Raw genomic sequence first — 21,529 nt, 5'->3', positions numbered from 1 at the left:
TGCAGGCACCATGTCCGGCCACAAAGGTGACAAGGAGAAGCCTCTGAAACAGCCAAAGAAACGGGCCAAGAAGATGGATGAGGAAGAAAAGGCATTTAAGGAGAAGCAAAAAGAGGAGCAGAAGAAACTTGAGGAACTACAAGTAAAGGCCGCGGAGAAGGGCCCCTTGGCCACAGTTGGAATTAAGCAATCTGGCAAAAAGTGAGCTGTTCTTTGTGCCTGGGAAAATGGTGATTCTTAATTCCATTCCCATTTTAATATCTGGATTTCCTGCCATAACATCTGTTGCCACCTATAGCTAGAATAAAGTGTTGTCTTGGAGACTGTTGTACATTTAAGAATAAACTTTTGTAAAATAATAATAACAATAATAATCATGCAGCGGCTCATCTCTTTAGTTCTTCTCACTCAGCCATTCCAACTTTAGCTGTGAGATCAGAGTAAACCCAACCCGGAATCATGTCAAAGTGTGTTCTTCATTCTTTGTTCTGTCCTGAATTCTGTACCACCTGGAATTAAACCAACTCAATTTAAAAAAAAAAAAAAAAAAAAAAAAAAAAAAAGTTAAACATACATCTACCACATGATCCAGTTATCCCCTTTCTAGATATATAACCAAGAGAAATGAAATCATATGTCTACACAAAGTTCTATATGCAAATGTTCATAGCAGCTTTATATGTAAAAGTTCCGAAATGAAAATAACCCAAATGTCCATCAATTGTGGTATATCCATACAATGGAATCTAACTCATTGAAATAGTGACACATGCAACAACACAAGTAAATCTCAAAATATATATATATATATTATTTTGAGTGAGCTATTTGAGTGAGCTATACAATTATTTTTGTCTGGTAGACAAAATATGGTTCTATTTATATAAAATTCAAGAAAACGTAAACTAATCTATAGTTACAGATTACAAAATGCAGGTCAGCAGTTGCCTGGTGATAGCGGAGGTGGGGAGACAGGGTTAAGGAGAGGTGAAAGGAAGGAACTGGAAAGAGACAGAGGGAAACTTTTGGAGGTGATAGACATGTTCCTTATCTCGAATGCAGTGATGATTTCATGGATATACACATACATCATAACTTATCAAAGAATATACTTTAAATAGTTAGTTTATTAAGTGTCAATTATATTTCAATAAAGCTGTTCAAAACAACAAAAATAAAACTATCAATATTCAGGCCCCATCCCAAGAGATCCAATTTCATGGACCTGGAATGCGACGAAGCCTCAGTACTTTTTAAAGGACCCCACGCTGTTCTAATGTGTAGCCCTGATTGAGAACCATTGCATTAACACCTTCCACCTGAAGTACTATCCCAAACCACTAAAAGGATAGTAATAAAGAGATGGAGAACAAGGAGTCGAAGAAGAAGGGAGAAGTGTTAGGAATGATGATGTTCATAATGATTATTAATTAAGCCCAAATTGGCTTAAGAGATGGCTTTGACAGAGAACAGCTGACTCCACTAGGTGGCATCTGGACACTTCGTTTAGCAGTTTCCAAAGGAAGTGGAGATTTGGGGCCATAGCTGTCTGAGGTATGTCATGAAAGGAAGTGCTGAACTGACAAAGGCACCCAGATGCTTTGGAATTAAAACAATCAGTAACTTGGGAAGGCATCAGCAGGGTCCAGTGTGTTCTCCGCCTCACTCCATAGGCAGAGAGAATCATATTTTTGCAATTTCAGTGTCATTTAAGGTTCAAAAAGCAGAGCTATATATTCAGGGACTGAGTAACTCATAGAGAGTAAGTAAATGAAGTTCTCGGGACCAGGTATCTTGAGCTTAGAGCACTGAGCTGAAATCACTATCTCCTGTGCACCAACACAATGTTCTCTCTCTCCATTAAGGGACATTCCTTACATTTTTTACTTTGCTTTTCCCAGGCCATGCTGGTCTCAGTCAAAGGACACCATGACCAGCCCTCTCTTTTCATATTTTTCAGGTCCTCCTCTTCTGCTTCCCATAGCCATTATCCCCTCTGCAGGGGTCCCTCTCCATTTTAGTCCGTCTACCATTGTCTAGCCTCTGCTATGCTGAGCCAGAGTTACTTTCCTAAGTGATCACACATCTTTGGTTAACCCTGAAGAGTCAAGGATTTGGGACTCGGGGTGGGGCTGGGGGGGGTCACACATAATTTAGGCTTTGCTGTTCGTGTTTCACTATCACCTCCATCAGGGAACATAAAGCAAGTCCCCAAAGGACGATCAAGACACACTGAAGAATAAAAGCTCACATCGGTAGTTTTCAAATTCTCCCAAGAACCCATCAGGAACTGAGGTCCAACTGGGCCCTTGGGTCCACAGGCCATGGAGCAATGCATCTGCTTTGTCAGCTTAGTTCTGTCAGGGCTTCCCAGTCTCTAGTTAATTCTGTCACCAGGACCACTCAAGCTACCAGCCATGTCTCTGTGAAATAAAGCACAACTCAAGTAGCTTAGGTAATGGGTCCCTGTGAATCCTAACATAGTACTCTCTCATCTGTTCTACATGAGGGGGTCCTACCTACAATTTCTTTAAAGTGTTCTACTGCTGGAAAGTTTGCAAAGCACACTCTACATCCTCCTGAAATATTCTTCTTATAAACCCAAGCTGCGGTGCAGATCTGGGCATAAAGTTTTCAAGTCATTTCAGAGAATGGGTTCCTCCCATCCTCTGAATGCCTCCTCCAGACTTGGCTAACAAAGCACTCTCTCTCCTCTTTTCTCAGGCTTGTGTCAATGTCCCGACCACTAGCCATAAAGTCTCCTCTAGTTCTCCCAGATGCTCAGGGCACAGCCTTCTCAAGGTAAGCCTGACCTCTGAAGATTCAGACACCATGTCACCAGCATCTCAGGTATCTTCTGTTTCAGTCTTGGTTCAGATTTTGGCATTGACTTTCTGGCCCCTCTTCCTCTATTTTTCAATCGCTTAAAAATAGTTATTAAGTGTTGAGTTGATTTTTTAAATTGTAAAATACATAAAGTATACATATAGTTCTTTAAAATACATAAAGTATACATAAAGTATAAAGAACTATAATCAATGAGCACATGTGTACCCACATTACTATTACCCCTGGAGTCCCCCTCCATAAACCCATTCCCTTTCCTCTTACCTCCAAGGCAAACACTATGCTGAATTTTATGTGTCATTCCCTTGCATTTCTTAAGATTTCTCACGTTTGAATCTGTAAATAATATATTGCTTAGTTCTGTATGTTTTTAAACTCTGTATAAATTGATTCATACAGTATACATTCTTGAGACAATGTTTTTGAGATTCACCCATATTGCTGCAAATAGCTACAATACATTGTTGCAATGCTTAATAGTATTCCATTATATAATATAGCACAGTTTCTTTAATCCATTCTGCTTTGGTGACCTTTGGGCTACTGTCAGTATTTTCTATTACGAACAGTGCTTCTGTGAACATTCTGTACATATCCCCTGGTACACATATATGAGTTGCTCTAGGAGTGGAATTTCTGGGTTATAGTGTAGAAACATGTTTATATTACTAGGACAATTCCAAACTGTTTTCTAAAATGGATATTCCAATTTTCGCTCCCATCATCAGTGTTTTGTTGCACTATATCTTGTCAGCATTTAAAGTTGTTCAACTTCTTAATTTGTATCAGTCTGGTAGATGTAAAATAATCTTTTCTCGTAGTTTTAATTTGTTCATAGGATTGCCAATGAGGCTGAGAATATTGTCGTGTTTATTGGCCATTTGTCCTCTTCTTTCAGTGCCTGTTCTGGTGAGGGGTAAGGACACAGGTTTCAGAGCCTGGCCCTTAAAAATATAAGTGCCAGCTTAAAGTTTAGTTTTGCAGATATAACAATGAGTAGAGGCCCTCCTAGCATCTGTATCCCACCTTACTCTGTGACCCTCCCTCAAAACTACTCTCAGGTGGTCTCTGCCTCACAAGACCAGTACATGCAGTCTAGTTAAGCAACAGATGTTGGATCTCAGGATCCGGTCATGCTTCATAACCCACAATCAGGTAAAGAAAACAGGCTACCTTCCTGCTCCATTGCCAGCGCTGAGCTGCAGGCTGCTCGTACCAAAAATGCTAGTTAGGACTCGCCACTAGACACCTCCAGAATTACACAAGTTCTTTCTGTTAGCTCCTCCTGTGTTATTAGCACAGGAGATCTCACTTATTGGATCAACAAGTACTGAGCTAGGTGCTAGAGACAGTAACAAGAGGACAATCAGGCCCAGCCCTCAGCCAGGATAGGGGACGGGGCCATCCGCCCACAATGGGCTCGGCGCCAGTTTCCCTCAAGCCTCGGAGCACGATCCAACCTCCCAGACCTCTACGGGAAAGTGTAGAACTCCCCGCCCAGGTCGCAGCCAGGGGCAAGCGTGTCACGTGACAGTCTCGGCGGAAGGGGCGGGGCCAAACAGCCGCGACGCTGCCTGGTCGTCTAGCAACGGCCCAAAGCGAAGATATGGAGGCCTGCAGCAGCAGGGAGCTGGAGGCCAGGAATTATTTAGAGAAACATCGGATAATGGAGTTGCTGAACTATCTCACCAGCTCCCTGGTCTTTTACCAGCCAGGTAAGGGTCTTGGCTACCACTCGGCTTTCTGTCCCGCCCACTTCCCCACACGGAGCGGTTCCACGGAAATCCCCGGTACAGCCATTCCTACACGCCCTCCCCTGGTGGCGCCCGCGTCCCTCCCAAACACCCCATCGCCACCACCTTCACACGCACACTATCCTCTCTCTCTGCTGCTTGAGCCCTTGTGCTGCCAGTCAATGGTGGCCTTCAGTGAAACAAGTACTTATTGAAAGGGCTCTTCGTGCCTACCACTAGCTAGGTGCGGTGGGACTCTGGCAGGTGGAGGGCTCGTAGGGGTGTGGGAGAGACTCCTAGGTCCCACAGCCTGGCTTCACCTCTTAGTCCTATGTGTCTTTGGGCAAAAGTCTGAACTTAAGTCTCCTCCTCTGGAAAATGGGGATAATAGTACTGATTTCGTGGAAACGTGGGGAAGAGTAAATGAATGAATTATCCTTATGTCTGGCAAGGAATAGATGTTTCCAATATTACCCCGACCTCAAAGACTTTTTAATCTGGTAAGGGAACTAAGCAATTTTTAGGGTTAGACCAAAGGGTGTTCTTGAGGAGACAGCTTTTCCTAATGCTTTTTTTACACCTCTAAACCCCTTACAAGTTTGAATCATTGCATAATTTTTGTGCAGTGATTTAAAAGTTATACTAAGGTGAAATGGCTTGATATCATTTTCCCTAGGATGCGGAACTGTAACTTGCAGGCCTCCTTAGGGAATGTCAAAAATGCCAAAATTATCCATTTGTTTCCGTTTAAGGAAATGGAAATACCAAACTTTCCGACTTTGCCAAAGAACCACTTAACCGAATATGATCATGTCTAGGGTGATTAAGTTCTATTTGTTTTAAACGGATAAAGCAATATCCGTTTAAAGGAATGAATAAAAATTAATGGAACGCGGAAAAAATAAAATACACAGGAATGCACTTTTCAAAAAATGCACTGGGAAAAGTTGCTATAAAACTAATTATTTTGGAAAAATGACTACTGTTTCTTACTAGGGTTTAGTACTGTGATAGTGAAACAGTCTTGCAGTAATTTCTGTATATATGTATACTACATACACATATATGTATATACACATACACACATAGATAGATCACTACTAAGGTATCCAATGAAATAACACTTGTTATTCCTGATAGCTTGATTTTAAGGCATTTGGTTTTTCAAAATAAATGTTATGACATTCATGTTAACAACCTCTAATATTTATTATATATAGGCAAATTTTAATTTTCCCCATTTTAATAAGATATTATATTCATTATATTAAAATATTTTTCAACATATTTTTAAATTTCATTTTGATTTTTATCAAACTAAATATATGGGGTTTAACAGTCAAAAAGTACTGCAAGGCTTGTAAAGATTAACAGCATTCCCTCCTTATCCCAGATTCCTACTCTACAGAAAAAATGATTTTCGGCTCCTTTAGTTATTTCCTTTGTGTTGAAGACCTGATGTTTCTAAATCACAGATTTTTACTGCTGCTTCTTAATGATTCCGCCCCACAAGGTTTAGATTTAGCGTTATACTATACAATGAAAATTTAGCTCTTTTACACAAACACATGCACATACACACTCACACCTGTTCCCACTCAACACCATCTTCCCAATAAAGTTAAAACACAATTTTAATATGACCAGTATTCAGAATTTACATTATTATTGGGCAAATAACCACAGCTAATCCATGTAGTATGCTATGATTGTATTCCTTGGTTGTTTTCCCTGAAATTAATAACACTATCTTTTAAATGTTTGCTTAAATTTTCTATGTAATTATCACTAATTCATCCATATCTTCTTTTTCTCACAAGTGTGGTTCTCCTCTCATTACATTTACATTCATCAGGTAATCACCACCATCCCCCCATCCCCCCAACTGTTTTCCTGCTCCAATCTGGACTGGTTCCTCAATTTCTCAGCTACACAGTTATATTCAGGGGTGTCCCTCATTCTTATCCTAAAAATCCTCTTCTCCTCTCTCCTGTGTGTAGAGCCTGTTTTATGGCGCTTGGGTCTCCATGAAATTTATGAGACAACAGGAAATTCGAATACCACCTGAAAATTTGAGGATAGTAAGAATTATTTTAGAAGTGTGAATAGTATTCTAATAATGGTATTGTGGTCATGTGAAAAAGAAAAAGGAGTCCCCTCTTCAACAAATGGTGTTAGGAAAACTAAATAACCACAAGCAGGAAAATGAAATTGGACCCCTATCTTATACCACTCACAAAAATTAACTCAAAATAGATCAAAACCTTTAACATAAAACCTGATACCATAAAACTCCTAGAAGAAAACATAGGGAAGAAGCTTCTTGACATTTGCCTTGGCAATGATTTTTTGGCAATGACAGCAAAAGCACAAAACAACAAAAGCAAAAATCAACAACTGGGACTGTATCAAACTTAAAATCTTCTGTACCGCAAAAGAAACAGTCAACAAAATTAAAGGGCAACCTACAGAATGGGAGAAAATATTTGCAAACCATTTATCAGATAAAGGGTTAATATTCAAAATATATTTTTAAAAAACCTCATACAAAACAGTAACAAAACAAACAAACAAACAATCCAATTAAAAAATGGGAAGAGGAACTAAATAGACATTTTTCCAAGGAGGACAACGAAATGGCCAGCAGGTACATGAAAAGATGCCTAACATCACTAATCATCAGGGAAATGCAAATCAAAACCACAGTATCACTTCATACCTGTTAGAATGGCTATCATTAAGAAAGCAAAGATAACAAGTATTGGTGAGAATGTGGACAAAAGGAACCTGTGCACTGCTGGTAGGAATCTAAATTGGTTCAGTGGCTATGGAAGACAGGGGTTCCTCAAAAAATCTACTTTTTTAATTAATTAATTTTTTATGGTGACATTGGTTAACAGAATCCAATAAGTTTCAGCTGTATACTTTAACAGTAAGGCATATATATATTTACACTATGTGTTTCAAAAAACTTAAAATAGAACTACCATATGCTCCAGCAATTCCACTTCTGGGTATATAGCCAAAGGAAATGAAAACAGGATATTGAAGAGATACATGCACTCCTGTGTTTATTGTAGCATTATTCATAATAGCCAAGTTATGGAAACACCCTAAATGTCCATCAATGGATGAATAAAGAAAATAATATGTAAACAGAATCGAATATTATTCAGCCATAAGAAAGAAATCCTGCCACTTGCAACAACATGGATGGACCTTGAGGACATTACACTAAATAAGTCAGATAGAGAAAAACAAATACTATATGATATCACTTATATGTGAAATCTAAAAAATCCAAACTCATAAATGGAATGGAAAGGGGTAGGGGAATAGAGATATTGTTTAAGAATACAAACTTGCAACTAGTAGATAAAGTCCTGGAGTTCTAATACACAGTACAGTAATTATAGAATACCATGTTATAAATATCAAACTTAGAGACTAAATATTAATTCCTACCACAAAAAAAGTGATAAAGGTGTTAACAAATGCTACATTGACAATCACATTGGAATATATAAATGTATCAAAACAACATGTATGTCAATCATATCCCAATTTCAAAAAAAGAGTCCTTATATTTTAAGATATACACTAAAATATTAATGAAATACGATTACTGTGATTTACTTCAGAATAATACAGGAAGAGGGGGACTGGACAAGATTATGGTGAAAAAGAAGACTGGCCACAAATTCTAACAGCTGAAGTTGGTGATTGGTTCATTATATTTTTCTATTTTTATATAAGTATGAAATTCTCAATGATGACTTTTTTAAAAGAATTATATATAACTACATATATGTGTACATATATATATATGTGTGTGTATGTATGTATATGTATAAAGCCTAGTATTGAAATAAAGTGATGGAGCAGTAAGTATGGCATTTGTCATCAAAGCTGCTCCACCTTAACTTCTGGCTTCTTTTCCTCATAACTGACCTACATTATTTCTGGAAAGTGGATTGGTCTTGATTTTTCATTTTTAACATTGCTTAAATGAAAGCTAGCTTATTTATCCAAACGACTGCTTTTGTTAGGAATGAACATTTATGCTTCCTAACTGGAAGACTATATTAACCTAGGAGTCTGTTTTTATTTATATTTCATCCTTTTAGCTGGCAACCTTCTTTCCTGCATCATGCCATTCCAATTTTTTTAGTTTTCAACTTTGTCTCCAAATTAGAATCACCTTAAGAGCTTTTAAAAGAAATGCCCAGGTCCAGCCTCTGGACTGTTTTATTCAGCCATCTGGGGTAGAGCACAGATTATACTCATATGTAATTAAGTTTTCAATGTCTTGCCTTTCTCACAAGGCCTATATCCCCAGTTCCTAGTACAGTACCTTGAACAATTTAATAATTGTTAAATGACTATTTATGACATACTTGTGACATTTTAATTTCATATCAGAAAGAATTGAAACTATTCTTTTACAGATAAACCAAGAGAGTATTTAGTAGCTCTATTGGAACGACTGAGAATTGCCAAAATGACAGGCGTGGCTTTTCCTTTCTTTATGGATCACTCTAACATTGTGGCTATGTTTGAGATGATGGACTCCTCGAGCAAAGGCACCATATCATTTGTGCAGTATAAAGAAGGTCAGTAGCTAATACAATTGAGGTAATAGTTCATAGTCATTTCTCAACTTTCTCTAGCTGAAAATAGTTCTCACTTTATATTTTCCTTTCTTCTCATTCTGACTTTTACAGCCCTAAATACCCTAGGTCTGTGTACTGCAGATGAAGTTTTAAAAGATGATGGATATGGAATAACTTTGGATAAATTCAAGCTTGAAGTGTAAGTTCATTTTCTAATGAGTAATATTTAAGAATATGGCCTGATTTTGATGTACAATTAATACACTTTAAAACAGAGGTTCCTACTTTTTTGATAGAAATATTTTTCATTCCTGCAAAACTTTCAGCTGACTAGAAAGTGAAGACAGGGAGGGCTGACAGTAAAGTCCCTAAGCCTTGTGGGAGAGGAGGGAGAAGATGCTGGAGTTAGTTAGGAGGTTCCAGAGGTGGCTTTATTCTTTTCTCAATGGAAAAATTCCAGCAATTCTCAAAAAATGAGGTAGAAAAGCCTTAATCTGCTAAAAGTAATGGAAAAGCTTTGAGCTCAATACACTAATTGGAAAATCTCTGTATAAATTGTAGAGTAGTGGAATTTCTCTAAAATATTTCCTCAATATTATTTATCACAAAGTAAATGTTTATCAATAGTATAGGTTGCATCCCAGACTAACAGTTTCAGATTTGTAGTATTATAACAGGAAAAGTAGTAATTAAATGCTAAATCAGAAAACAAACATTGCAAGTTTTTTTTAAAGCTACAGAATCATCAGTCTTTAATAACTTATAAATGCTAAAAAATAGTTAATAATACAAAGAACCACTGCAATAAAATTTGATAGTTAAGAAAGACTAGTTAATCTAACTCAATTTGTTTAAGTTTTACTTGCTGAGGATTTATTAATCAAGAAATGATTCAAATAGTTTTAAGGCCAAGGAAAAGTTAGAAGAGAAAGTTCAAGATTCCCATCTCATCATCAATTACATAAATGTTAAACAAAAAATGTGTAATTATATTCCGTACCCAGGGGAAAGAGTGCAGTACAGTGCTCTGGCCTGAAATGTTTCATCCAAAAGAAAAGGTTGCCCACTGTTGTATGGAATGGAACTAGGAAGTATTTTAAACAGAAGGACATTTGTGGAAAATGAGGGCAGTCCTATTGTAGTCACTATCTCATATAATGTGTTTCCCTATGGGAAAGACAGTGAATGTCCAAATAAGATGCAGGAACTTCAATTATAAACATGCATTCTGAAGTGATTTTTAAAAATTTATTTGCTGTATTTGATTATCCATAACAATCTCCCTTAATTAACATAGAAAACTGAAAGTTGGTTATATTTTATTATCTTTGCTTTTGTATTTATTTTATTCCACAGACATATTCAGCATTTATGTTTGTAAGTGGAACTACTCTGAGTTTTCATGGCTTCTGAGTTTTCTGTTTCTGTTTTCTCAGGAACAAGAGGACTAAGGAAATATGGTCAGCATTTTAAGTCCAAAATAATAAATGATTCTATGAAGTTTTCAGTTGTCCAGTTTCATTGATTTGGAACGTCACTATAACTTAATTCAATTGGCACCCTCTTTGTTCAAATAAAACCAACTCAAAACAAAAAAAAAGATGCATTATTTTCCAGTGTTAGGCCAGTTTGTCCTCAAGTTAAGTAGAATCTCAACATCGTGTTGAGCCAGTTTGTAAATTCCAACTTCATTTAATGCTGCTGTGGCGGGAGGTTGCCCTGAAGCTGACTGCAGGACATCTTTCAAAAGTAGAGCAGAACCAATGTTCAAATTCAAAACAATGCAGGCTTCTTTTACACTGTTTAAAAGAAAGAAAACAGGGATGGAAATGAGATCTCCATTATCTTTATCATCCACATTATCCTATAACAATTTCGTTTTGAAAAACTAAATAGCTTCTCTGCACTGCTAGCCTGTATGCCCTCTAAAAAATTATGTATGAATTTATTATTTGGTTCTTTTAACATGTTAGGACTATGTATGTGTACAGAGTTTATATATCATTAGATTATTACAAGGTAATAGGATCACTGTTTTCAGTACAGATCCATTACTCCCCAAAACATAATACCTGATATTAACATTCTATTAAATGTAACCAAGACTTTAGGTAGATTAGGAAATGGGAAAAGAGAAAAGGGATGAAATGAGAGCAGTAGAAAGGTAGGATATTAAAAAAAAAAAAAAAAACACTGAAATGAGCAAAAATAATCTTTCATTTTATAAATTTAAAATACTTTATAATCTCAGAAATGCCCTAAACAACTTAAAATTTACATCAACAATTTCTAAAACTACTTATAAGAATTTTTCTTACATATGTTTTAGTTATACTTAGAACCAAAATTCATATCAAATGTTTAAGAAAAAAATATTTTCTTCAAGGCTGGCCTAATATTAGGTACTAAACATATTTTTAATTTCTTACATTTATTGAATATAGCAGAACTTCACTTGCTTTCATTCTCTATTTTTTTCTCCAGTAATATGCAAATAGGAGTATTAAACTAAATGCTAGAAAACAAAGCCCAACATATAATTTATATCCAGTTCTGATAAACTTTTTGGGGTCACAGGTCCCATATTTTTCATTCATATTTTTCACTGGTACACAATGAATATTTAAAATTTTTAATTTGATGCTTTCTATATATTTAACATCACTGGAACACTAAAGTTATTAAAAAAGGAATTAACCTTGAATAATGAAAACAAAATAGAAAGATTTTCACAGTAGTATACACTCTTCTGTAAACACAAAATAATATATATTTTTTACATATTAATGCCATCTTTATATTGATGGGACGTACATGGAACTAATAATCGTATTCCTTATGAGAAGGTCTTGTTCAAATGGCACTTGAGTCATATCTAAATGGGTCCATGAGGCAACATCTCATAACAGTTAAAAATTTGAACCTGGAAGCAGATTAATTACGTTTAAACCACAGCTCTGCTATTTACTGGATATATCACATTGAATAAGTTACTTAAGACCTCTCTGTGATTCAGTTTCCTCATCTGTAAGATGGGAATAAAAATGATATCTCCTTTAGAAAGTTGCTTACACGATTACATCAGTTGCCATATTTTACTGAACCAGAGGCATGACTGATTCTAAGATGAACTATTATAAATCAACTTCAAAAATGTCAAAATGGGAAACGGTGAGCATCTTAAAATAGAAAGATGTATGTAAAGCTTTTGTAAGGAGCATTTTGTATATGTTGCTTATGTTCTGAAATCTCATTTATTGCTGTTATAATTAAAATATCAATGCATTAAAAAAAGGAATTAACCTCCTCTAACGATTTGCTACATCAAAATCAATTGTTAAATACTGAGCTTACTGTTTAAAATAATTTTCTGGTCTCTTGCAATAGTGGGAGAACAAAGGGAAAAGATTCCGAGTCATATCAAACTGCAACTGAGATGCTCCTCCTTCATTGAAGTGATTAGCAAGAATGATCTGAAATAAAGAACAGGTCATGTAACAGTTGCCTTCATCATCCATTACAACCCCAAAATATAGTCGACCCTTACTTCTTGGTAGATGTATATATCCAGCTTCTCTGCAAGCATTTGCCAGAAAATTTTAAATAAAGAGATGCAAAGCTGCTGCTCCAACTGAAGTAAACGGTCTCGTAATGTAAGCAGTAAAGGGCAAGCCGAACTGGACAGGGACATTACTGCCTGCTCAGACTGAGAGGGCAAGGACAACCACCTGGAAAAAAAAAATAGCTCTGCCTGTAGCACATTAATTTTTACCATAAAATTTTCATCACTTTGTATTTTCAAAGATTTAACAAGTCATTTTAAATTTGTGGAAGTGCATTTTGAGTAAGAAAAATGTACAGCCCAACATTAAAAACTCAGAAAATAAATATATTTGTACTTTAGCTCTCAATTAAATACTCTTTACTTAAGGATGAGATTAAATTTTTTAAATCCCCCAGTTTAAATATGACTTACTGAAATATAAGTTAAAATGTATACCCATTTAAGATATCAGCTAATTTTATGCTCTAATTTTCAGCAAAACAGGGAATAACACTTCCAAACATTAAAAGTACTCTGTGTGCAAGGAATTGTGCTAGGACAAAAAAGGCATTTCCTGTTGTGAAGGAGCTCAGTCTGGTGGAGGTAACGGGGTCGTCCACACAAAGTTATGGACAATGCCAGCAGAGGACTGCAGGAGCACCCACCTTTGTAAAATGGGTGACAGGCTAAGCCATTCAGACCATATCATACACCAGCTCTCTATTTACAAACACATCTGAAGGTTAAATTATGATCAGTTTATACTGATTAAGAATGAATATATTTTAGAAAGATTTCCATCAGAAACATTAAAAGTTTAGAGTGCAAAAGGCCAAACTCCATCTTTTAACTTCTACTAAACTGGAGTAGACTATTGACTTATAAAAAAAATACAGACGACTTACCTTTCTTTTCCATATAATTTTGCAGCATCTTTAACTTCTCTAAAAACATGGTCTACTTGACGGGTCAACATGTCATGCTTTAAACGCTCTAACAGGTTAATCATGTTATCAAAGACAGAGCTCTCCATAGAGGCTAGTTGTCCCAACTCCAATTTACTGAGAGTGTTATTCTCTGCAAAGACCTCCAACGCTGCCTGTTGAAGTTGTAGAAAGAACTGAAAGCAAAAACATGTTAATGTGTTTATTTTATTCATTTATTTTTTATTTTTTAGGTGAGACAACCCTTGGTTGACCTCACAGATTGCAAGGACCTTGTCAGCTTACAATCCCTTATTTTTTATGCCTACAGCACCTGGTCTTCCTAGGTGGTCTCCCATCCAAGTACTAACCAGGCCCAACCCTGCTTAGCTTCTGAGATCAGACGGGATCGGGCTTGTTCAGGATAGCATGGCCATAGACTAACGTGTTTATTAAGATACTTTTTTAACAGCTTGAAATATAACATATAATTCACTCATTTAACGTATACAGTTCAATGGCTTTTATCATATTCCAAGTTGTTGCGTCTCTCACCAGTCAATTTTAGAACATTCTCATTACCCCCAAAGAAATCCACACTCTTAGCCATCATCTCCCACACCCTCCCCATTTCCCCTAGCCCTAGGCAATCAACAAACTACTTTCTGTCTCTATACAGATTTGCCTATTCTTTACATTTCATATAAATGGAATCATACAATGTGTGGTTCTTTGTGACTAGCTTCTTTCACTTAGTATGTTTCCAAGATTTATCAATGTTGTAATATGCATTAGTACTTCATTTCTTATTGCCAAATAATATTCCATTACATGGATATACCACATTTTGATGGACATTTGTTTCCACTTTTTGTCTGTTATGAATAATGCTGCTATGAACATTTGTGTACAAGTTTTTGTGTGGACATGTTTTTATTTCCCTTAGGTATAGAGTGGAATTGCTGAATCATATAGTAATTCTATGTTTAACTGTTAGAGGAACTGCTAGACTATTTTCCACAGCAACTGCACCATCTTACTTTCCCACCAACTGTGTGAGGATTCACATTTCTCCACATCTGTGATAACTGTTATTATGTCTTTTTTATTATAGCCATTCTAGTTTGTATGAAGTGGTATATCATTGTGGTTTTGATTTGCATTTCTCTGAGGGCTACCATACTGCCTTAAGCACTCCTCATTTTTTTGACACAGAAAGTTGTAGTAAACCTAGCAGACTTAAGAATTAAGAGAAGTAAAATGCCATTTTTACGGTAGTATTTTAGGGAGAATTAGTATTATTCTTTATGCCCTACAGGTAAACAATGCTGTGGATATTAGCAAAAGGTTAAAAAGAACCTAAATGTCCATTAATAGGGGCTGCGGATGGCCACACTTAGCAGTTGTTCAGGGATGGACATGTGAGAGGCCACCTTGGTATTTCTGCTGAAACTGTTACTGTCCTTTGAAATTGGTGATGGATCATGTGGGCCTAGAACCACCTATGGCCACAATTTACCTCTGCATGTCTTAGGAATGAAGCCAAAAAACAACTTTAGAGTGGCCATGCCTAATCCTTTGTTATACAAATTCCTCATTTCCTCACTCCACCCCACTTTCCACTTAGGCCTGTGAATCAAGTTTCTGTCATCTACTACTGAAAAATCCCTAATTCTGGATAGCTGGACATGTTAGGCTTGCACAAGCCGGCAATGGACAGACAGCTATTAGTAGAGAATCTAAATGAATGGAAGGCGAACTCTTGTCCACTTTCCTTTTTATTTTTTCATGTAATACAAGAGCTTTAATGATTTCTATTGAAAGCATTCACAGGCTAAAAAACTATGAAGATGATTGAAGGATTTTTGATGTTAAACAGAATTTGTACTGTAATAACATACTACTACAGGATTCATTCATGATTTGAAGAGTCAACTCTAAAATTTGGTTATTTCTCTGCTGACAAAAGGATGGTTAACTCAGCATCAGATAAGTTTTTAGCCTCAGGTAATTTTCTAAGGATAGGGATGATAGCCAATTCATCCTTGTTAAAGGCTGTTGCAGTGACTACAGTAATTAGATATTCCACAAATATTTCATTGAAGCTAAAAATATGTCCCTGAATGAGTTTCTTATTAGATCATCTGGCACAAGAATTAAGAATGACAATTTGTTTCATGCTATTGAAAAGCTTAGCAGAAAATAGAGCATTGTAGGGGCTGAGTGAACAAAGTACTTACTAAAATTAGGAATATGACACAAAAGTACACAATAATGTATTCTGATCAGGTGACTTTATAAAGATAAATGCATTTATTATTACACTCTACATTGTATTTATTTTGAAATAATTATTTGAAATAATTGTGAAATATTTTGTCTTATTTTCCTTGCTCAGCAGAATATTATGCACATGGATTTCAGCTAACATTTTTGTAGGGAAAAAAAGGCTTTAAATAATTATTTAAAAATAATAATAATTATTATTATTATTTTCACAGCCAGAGTCCAGATTAGAATTATGGTTGTTTATCAGATTTTTATTTTGTTTATACCTGTTATTAGTATATTCATTTTTGTTTCCTATTTATTTGGCTTATTACTCTGTATTTAAGAGACCTTTTTCCTTTCCCGGTAAAGGAATACATTTTCATGTATATAATGCTTTAGTAGTACATCATAATTTTTTCTGTATACAAATTATGTAAAGCATTAGCTGTAAACCACAATTTTTTGTCATAAATTCATAATCTATGAAACATTCTTATGTTTTCTAGACTTCCTCCCTAACCCAAGTATTAAATATTTTAAATGTCTGTTTGACTATATTGCATTTCTGCTTTTTTGTTTTATTGCATTAAGATTTGACAATGTACAGAAAGTTTAACTTAATCAACATTGTCCATCTTTGTGACTCATCTGGGCAAACCCAAAAATGTTTCACAGCATACTAAGTGTTCCTTAGCATACTGTGAACTTAACACCAATCCTAATTCAATCAATCTGATTTATTTAACTGTAATATTTTAAATCTCCACCTTACCTATTAATTGAAAAGTGGTACTTTTAAATCTTTAATTAAAATTAGTTTTTTTCACCTTGCTGAAAAACTGCATATAGATATCATTTTAGTTCTCTTTATATTTTGACTAAAACTTGAAACAGGTTCTTTCTTTGTCCCCCAAGGGTAAACACCTTTATTTATTTATCCCCCTCTCTTTATTTTCTTTTGTTTGATTTCCTCTTTGATCCATTGGTTATTCAGTAACATGTATTTAATATCCACATATTTGTGTTTTTGAGTTTTCTTCCTATATCTGATTTCTAGTTTCATGCCACTGTGGTCAGAAACGATACTTGATATGATTTCAATCTTCTTGAATTTATCGAGGGTTGTTTCGAGGCCCTATGTGTGATCTACCCTGGAAAATGTTCCATGTGCAGTTGAAAAAAAAAAGTGTATTCTGCAGTTTTTAGATGAAACGTTTGGATGAAATAAATATCTAGTAAGTCAATGTGATCTAATATGACAACTAAGGCCATTATTTCCTTATTAATTTTCTGTCTGGATTATCTATCCATTGGTGTGAGTGAGGTATTACAATCCCCTAATATTATTTTATTACTATGGATTTCTCCCTTTATGTCCATTAACAATTGTTTTACATATTTAGGTGCTCCTACGTTGGGTTTGTAGGTATTTACAATTGTTATATCCTCTTCTTGGCCTTTGTCTTTTTAAAACATTTTTTGTTTTAAAGTCTATTTTGTCTGACGTAAGTATTGCTACCCCGGTTTTCTTTTCATTTCTATTTACGTGGAATATCTTTTTCCATCCCTTTACTTTCGGTCTGTGTCTTTTTATTTGAAATGGGTCTCTTATAGCTTTTTAAGTGAATAAATTTTCAGCTTTACCTTTGAGAGTTTTCCTTTCTCATATTTTCATACATCTGGTTATGGCCTTTCTCTTGCTTAAAAAAGACCCTTTAATGGTGAGGAACGCCTTTAGTTTTTGTTTGTCTAGGAACCATTTATCTCTCCTTCAATTCTGAATGATAACCTTGCTGGGTAAATTATTCTAGTTGTAGGTTCTTTTCTTTTAGCATTTTAAAGATGTCCTGCCACTCCCTTCTGGTCTGTAAAGTTGCTGCCAAGAAATCAGCTGATAGCCTTATGGGGTTTCCCTTGTATGTAATTCGTTGTTTTTTTCCTCTTACTTACTTCAAGATTGTCTCTTTATCAAACTTTTGCCATTTTAATTACAATATGTCTTGGTGTGGATCTCTTTGGGTTCATCTAGTTTGGAACTCTCTTTGCTTCCTGGACCTGGGTGTCTGTTTCATTTCCCAGGTTAGGAAGGTTTTCAGCCATTATTCTTTATTAAATAAAGTTTCTGTTCCTTTCTCTCTTTCTTATACTTCTGGGATCCCTACAATGCAAATGTTTTAGTTGTTTTTCACTTTATTATCCTGTCTATTTTCATTTCATGATACAATTATATAATACTTTACATATATATCTTCATATTCATTATATTCAGTATAGTTTTTTCACCATTTAATGTATATTTCACTGTTTTATGGTCACCTTAATTCTCTGCTAATGCTTTCTTCATGAAACCTACTTCATGGGACATGCTAGTGAAAACCCAAGGTGATTTCTGTGTCCACAGAGATGATCTTAGAACAGCAGTTCCTAACCCAAGAACACCCTGTCCAAGAAGGAGGTCCTAGAGACCCTCTGAGATCATTTTAATATCTAAAACAGCTAATGGAACTAATCTATATAGGTTACGGTTATAAAGGCTAATTAAGTTTCTTCACTTTTACCTTAAACTAATATAAAATAAGATTGAATGTCAATTCTAACTGTAAAATAAAAAAATTTTTTTTAAGTTTCTTCACTTTTAGCTGGAAGTATATATTGTAAAATCTGGTTCCCAAAGCGCTAATAGCCAATATAGTCTTTGCATTAATAAAAAGAATAAAAATAAATTACTATTTAATAATTCTATTTAGGCAGACCAAATCTGTCAACACATGGAATCTGCATGGAGAAAGGAAGGATAAGTAAAATTCTTGGAGGTAAAAGGCATTATAGTACTTGTTAACTAGACCCAAGACTTTGATTTTTTGAATTATTTAAAATATACCTCCCAATACGATAAGAAATTAGTTAATTTTTTTGGATGTGATAATGGTATTGTGGTTATGTTTTTTCAAAAAGGACTTCTTATCTTTTAGAGATATATATTGAATTATTTACCAAGAGATATCCTGAGATTTATTTCAAAATAATTCAGCATGGGGGGAGTACAGGAGAGGTTTAAATGAAACAAAATTGGTATAAGAAGCTGGGCGACAGGCACATGAAGATTCATTTTATTTACTCCTGTATATGTTTAAAAATAAAATATTAAAATTTTTTAAATGTATGAAATAATTCAACAGGTATCAAGTGTTATTATTTTACTTTTCCGTAAAGTCCTGGATTTTACTGACTTTGACACCATTTATTCAATCTTATCTTTTTCTGAGATAGTAATTACCATACATGAGTATTTCCTAAGTATAAAGTCTAAAGAGGAAAAAGGTTAATTCTATAAACAACTATTTCATGAAATGTTGCTTTCTTTTCAATGATTAAAATACCAAGATTATTTAACCATTTGAAACTCGGTTGAGAAAAATATGTACTTTAATCACACCTCCTAAGTTTGGCCTAATTGTTATTCTGCCTAATGTGTATTTTTACTTGCTACAGAGTCAACATTTCAAAAGGTAGAATTGTTCCAACTACTAATATATTATTTAATATAAAAGCACATTAACTTACAACATTGTCAGCCCAATCTGCTAGTACTGTTGAGATATAGTTCACGGCATTAAGAATTGCACAGTATCGAAAGCCAAGGGAAGCTCTAGTCTCTTCTTTCATCACCTGAGTCAGTCGTATCCTAAAATCATCTACTAAGTCCTTCTGTAACTCCAGGAACTGCAACTTTCGGGAAGCTGTAGGAAGATTTTTATACCTGTCTGTGGAGAAAGTTAAGACAAATGAAGGTTTTTGGTACTGTCCATGACATAGTTATAGGTTTTCCCTATTGATATGCTTTGGTGCCTTTGTCAAAAATCAATTGAACATTCAAATATGGATCTATTTCTAAACATTCTAAGGGTATGGGTTTCACAAGTAGATGTACCTGTCAAAACTCACTGAATTGTATGTATAAGATCTATGCATTTCACTGTATATAAACCATACCTCAGTTTTTTTAAAAAGCATATGATAATTATATACAAAAATCACTCCATTCCTTTAACAATTTTTTTTAAAGGAAGGAGGATCTAGTATAGGTTAAAAGAGATATATATTTAAGAATTTCAGGTGAAATGGTAAGATGTCTGATATGTTCTTTAAAATTCTCTAGAAAAAAAGGTTGGGGAGAAAAATACATAATAGAAAAGCGTTGTTTTAAATCTTAGTAACAGATACCTGAGGGTTCATTATATTATGCTACTTTTGTGTATGTTTGAAAATTTTCCTAATGGTTTTTTAAAAGACATGAGTTTTTCTAATTTTTTTGGTGCTTTAGTGTTTTTTATATTTTTCTTACAGTTAAGAATATGGAATTATTTACTGGCTATATATACTTCTTTAGGTTACATACACAGGCCCAAGAACTGGACAAGACAGAAGAGGATGGTGGCAATGACGGCTCAGTAGCACCTGGAAAACCAGCAGGCCTGAAATGGGACAATGTGGATGGCTACAGACCAACCAGGGCTAGAGGCTGCCAGGCCTCCCCTGGAGCCAGAACACTCTTGCACAATAGAAAGAGTTCCAACTACTACTCTAATGCTTCAAGTAACTTTATTTTACTCTTGTGTAGTCTTTGACATATCAAAGTGAAGGAAATATTTAAAATTTAGGTCAATCACCATTTACTAAAGACACTTAAGCTGAATGGCAAGTGAGTTCAGGTAATAAAATTACATTTTTATTTGTTTTTGTATAACTCAGGAATTTTCTCATTTTAAGATCTTACTTAAATTATTAAAACTCCAAAACCTAGAATATTGTGCTAAAGTTCTGCCAAAATAAACTGAATTTGAAGATCTTATGATAACCATTATCTAATAATTTCGTTGAACAACTAGAAAAAGTACCATGTGAAGAGTCAGTACTTTTAAAACAAAAAGACTTATACTTACCAGTTATAACTAAGAGTAGTGTCATAAAAGTTTCCGCACAGTCTGGAACTTTCATTTCATCCACATCAGTGATATCCTTATACTGGGATATCCAGGCAGCTTCTGATGAAAGCGTTGAGTCCATTTTTTGAAGAGCAACTGATATGCCAAAAAAAAGGATTATCTGAAGTAGTTATTCATTCCTAATTTTCAACTCACAATTTTTTAGGAATTATAACTTTTCTACAAAAAAAAATAAATCTACTACTTCCTACTAGTTGCACTATATTTAACACGCTCTATTTTAGGGTTAAACAATTACTTCTCTCTGCCAACCCTACCCCAAAATCTTAGAAATAGGTATACTGACTAGACAAGCTACATACAAAATGATTCTACCAAGAGCAGAAATACTATATGTAAAATCTATTAAACAATAAACTATATAATCTATTGGCTTAAATATTATACTCTAGAAACATGTACAGTTCCAGAAAAAAACTAATGTTTGATGAGAAGAAAACAAGATGACCTCTGAAAGCAATTTGGTAAACCCTGGTGAAGAAATATTTAAACGGCTCTAATTTCTAACCAGAACTGGAGGAGAAAAATACCACAAATTAACATACACAAAAAGAGACATCTCTCCCCATCCTATGGGCACTTGAGCACTTAC

General features: G+C 34.9%; 3 protein-coding genes and 1 non-coding gene across 9 annotated transcripts in view; 2 read left to right on the top strand and 2 right to left on the bottom strand.

The window, feature by feature from the left end:
* LOC120591694 (translation machinery-associated protein 7-like) lies at nt 1–356 on the top strand. The gene has a single exon (XM_039849319.1). The coding sequence runs from the start codon at nt 11–13 to the stop codon at nt 203–205; it is 195 nt and encodes a 64-aa protein (XP_039705253.1). The 5' UTR covers nt 1–10; the 3' UTR covers nt 206–356.
* Nucleotides 357–4,386: 4,030 nt separating this feature from the next.
* Nucleotides 4,387–20,789, top strand: EFCAB10 (EF-hand calcium binding domain 10). Of its 5 annotated transcripts, XM_039848942.1 has the most exons (6): nt 4,393–4,562; nt 9,029–9,193; nt 9,305–9,392; nt 10,630–10,666; nt 16,926–16,931; nt 20,322–20,678. In XM_039848942.1, exons 1-4 carry the CDS (start codon nt 4,454–4,456, stop codon nt 10,664–10,666), a joined length of 399 nt encoding a protein of 132 aa, XP_039704876.1. In that variant the 5' UTR covers nt 4,393–4,453; the 3' UTR covers nt 16,926–16,931; nt 20,322–20,678. The 5 variants fall into 5 exon arrangements, with proteins under 5 accessions (XP_039704873.1, XP_039704876.1, XP_039704877.1 ...); XM_039848941.1 differs by lacking the exons at nt 10,630–10,666; nt 16,926–16,931 and adding an exon at nt 8,222–8,295 and having other exon boundaries at nt 4,412–4,562; nt 20,322–20,789; XM_039848940.1 differs by lacking the exons at nt 10,630–10,666; nt 16,926–16,931 and adding an exon at nt 8,222–8,299 and having other exon boundaries at nt 4,412–4,562; nt 20,322–20,789.
* Nucleotides 10,428–21,529, bottom strand: part of RINT1 (RAD50 interactor 1) — a 26,763-nt gene continuing 15,661 nt past the window's right edge. For both annotated transcript variants that reach the window (XM_039848937.1, XM_039848938.1), the window contains 6 exons: nt 20,875–21,012; nt 19,496–19,695; nt 13,643–13,857; nt 12,741–12,921; nt 12,548–12,666; nt 10,428–10,992 (listed from right to left, as the gene is read on the bottom strand). In XM_039848937.1, coding sequence (XP_039704871.1) covers nt 10,800–10,992; nt 12,548–12,666; nt 12,741–12,921; nt 13,643–13,857; nt 19,496–19,695; nt 20,875–21,012 — 1,046 coding nt within the window. In that variant the 3' untranslated portion in view covers nt 10,428–10,799. The remainder of the gene's footprint in view (nt 10,993–12,547; nt 12,667–12,740; nt 12,922–13,642; nt 13,858–19,495; nt 19,696–20,874; nt 21,013–21,529) is intronic.
* Nucleotides 13,983–14,101, bottom strand: LOC120591931 (5S ribosomal RNA). The gene has a single exon (XR_005650025.1). It is a non-coding gene; the product is annotated as a 5S ribosomal RNA (ribosomal RNA).

This window comes from Pteropus medius, unplaced genomic scaffold, assembly GCF_902729225.1.
Source record: "Pteropus medius unplaced genomic scaffold, Ma_sr-lr_union100, whole genome shotgun sequence".
Taxonomy (NCBI): domain Eukaryota; kingdom Metazoa; phylum Chordata; class Mammalia; order Chiroptera; family Pteropodidae; genus Pteropus; species Pteropus medius.
The sequence above is the reverse complement of the archived record's forward strand: the minus strand, read 5'-3'. Positions and strand labels throughout refer to the sequence as shown.

Coding starts and splice junctions, on each gene's coding strand:
- LOC120591694 (XM_039849319.1), top strand. CDS start 11: ATGTCCGGCCACAAAGGTGACAAGGAGAAGCCTCTGAAACAGCCAAAG.
- EFCAB10 (XM_039848939.1), top strand. CDS start 4,454: ATGGAGGCCTGCAGCAGCAGGGAGCTGGAGGCCAGGAATTATTTAGAG. Junction 9,194..9,304: donor ATTTGTGCAGTATAAAGAAG/GTCAGTAGCTAA, acceptor TGACTTTTACAG/CCCTAAATACCCTAGGTCTG. Junction 9,393..20,321: donor GATAAATTCAAGCTTGAAGT/GTAAGTTCATTT, acceptor ATACTTCTTTAG/GTTACATACACAGGCCCAAG.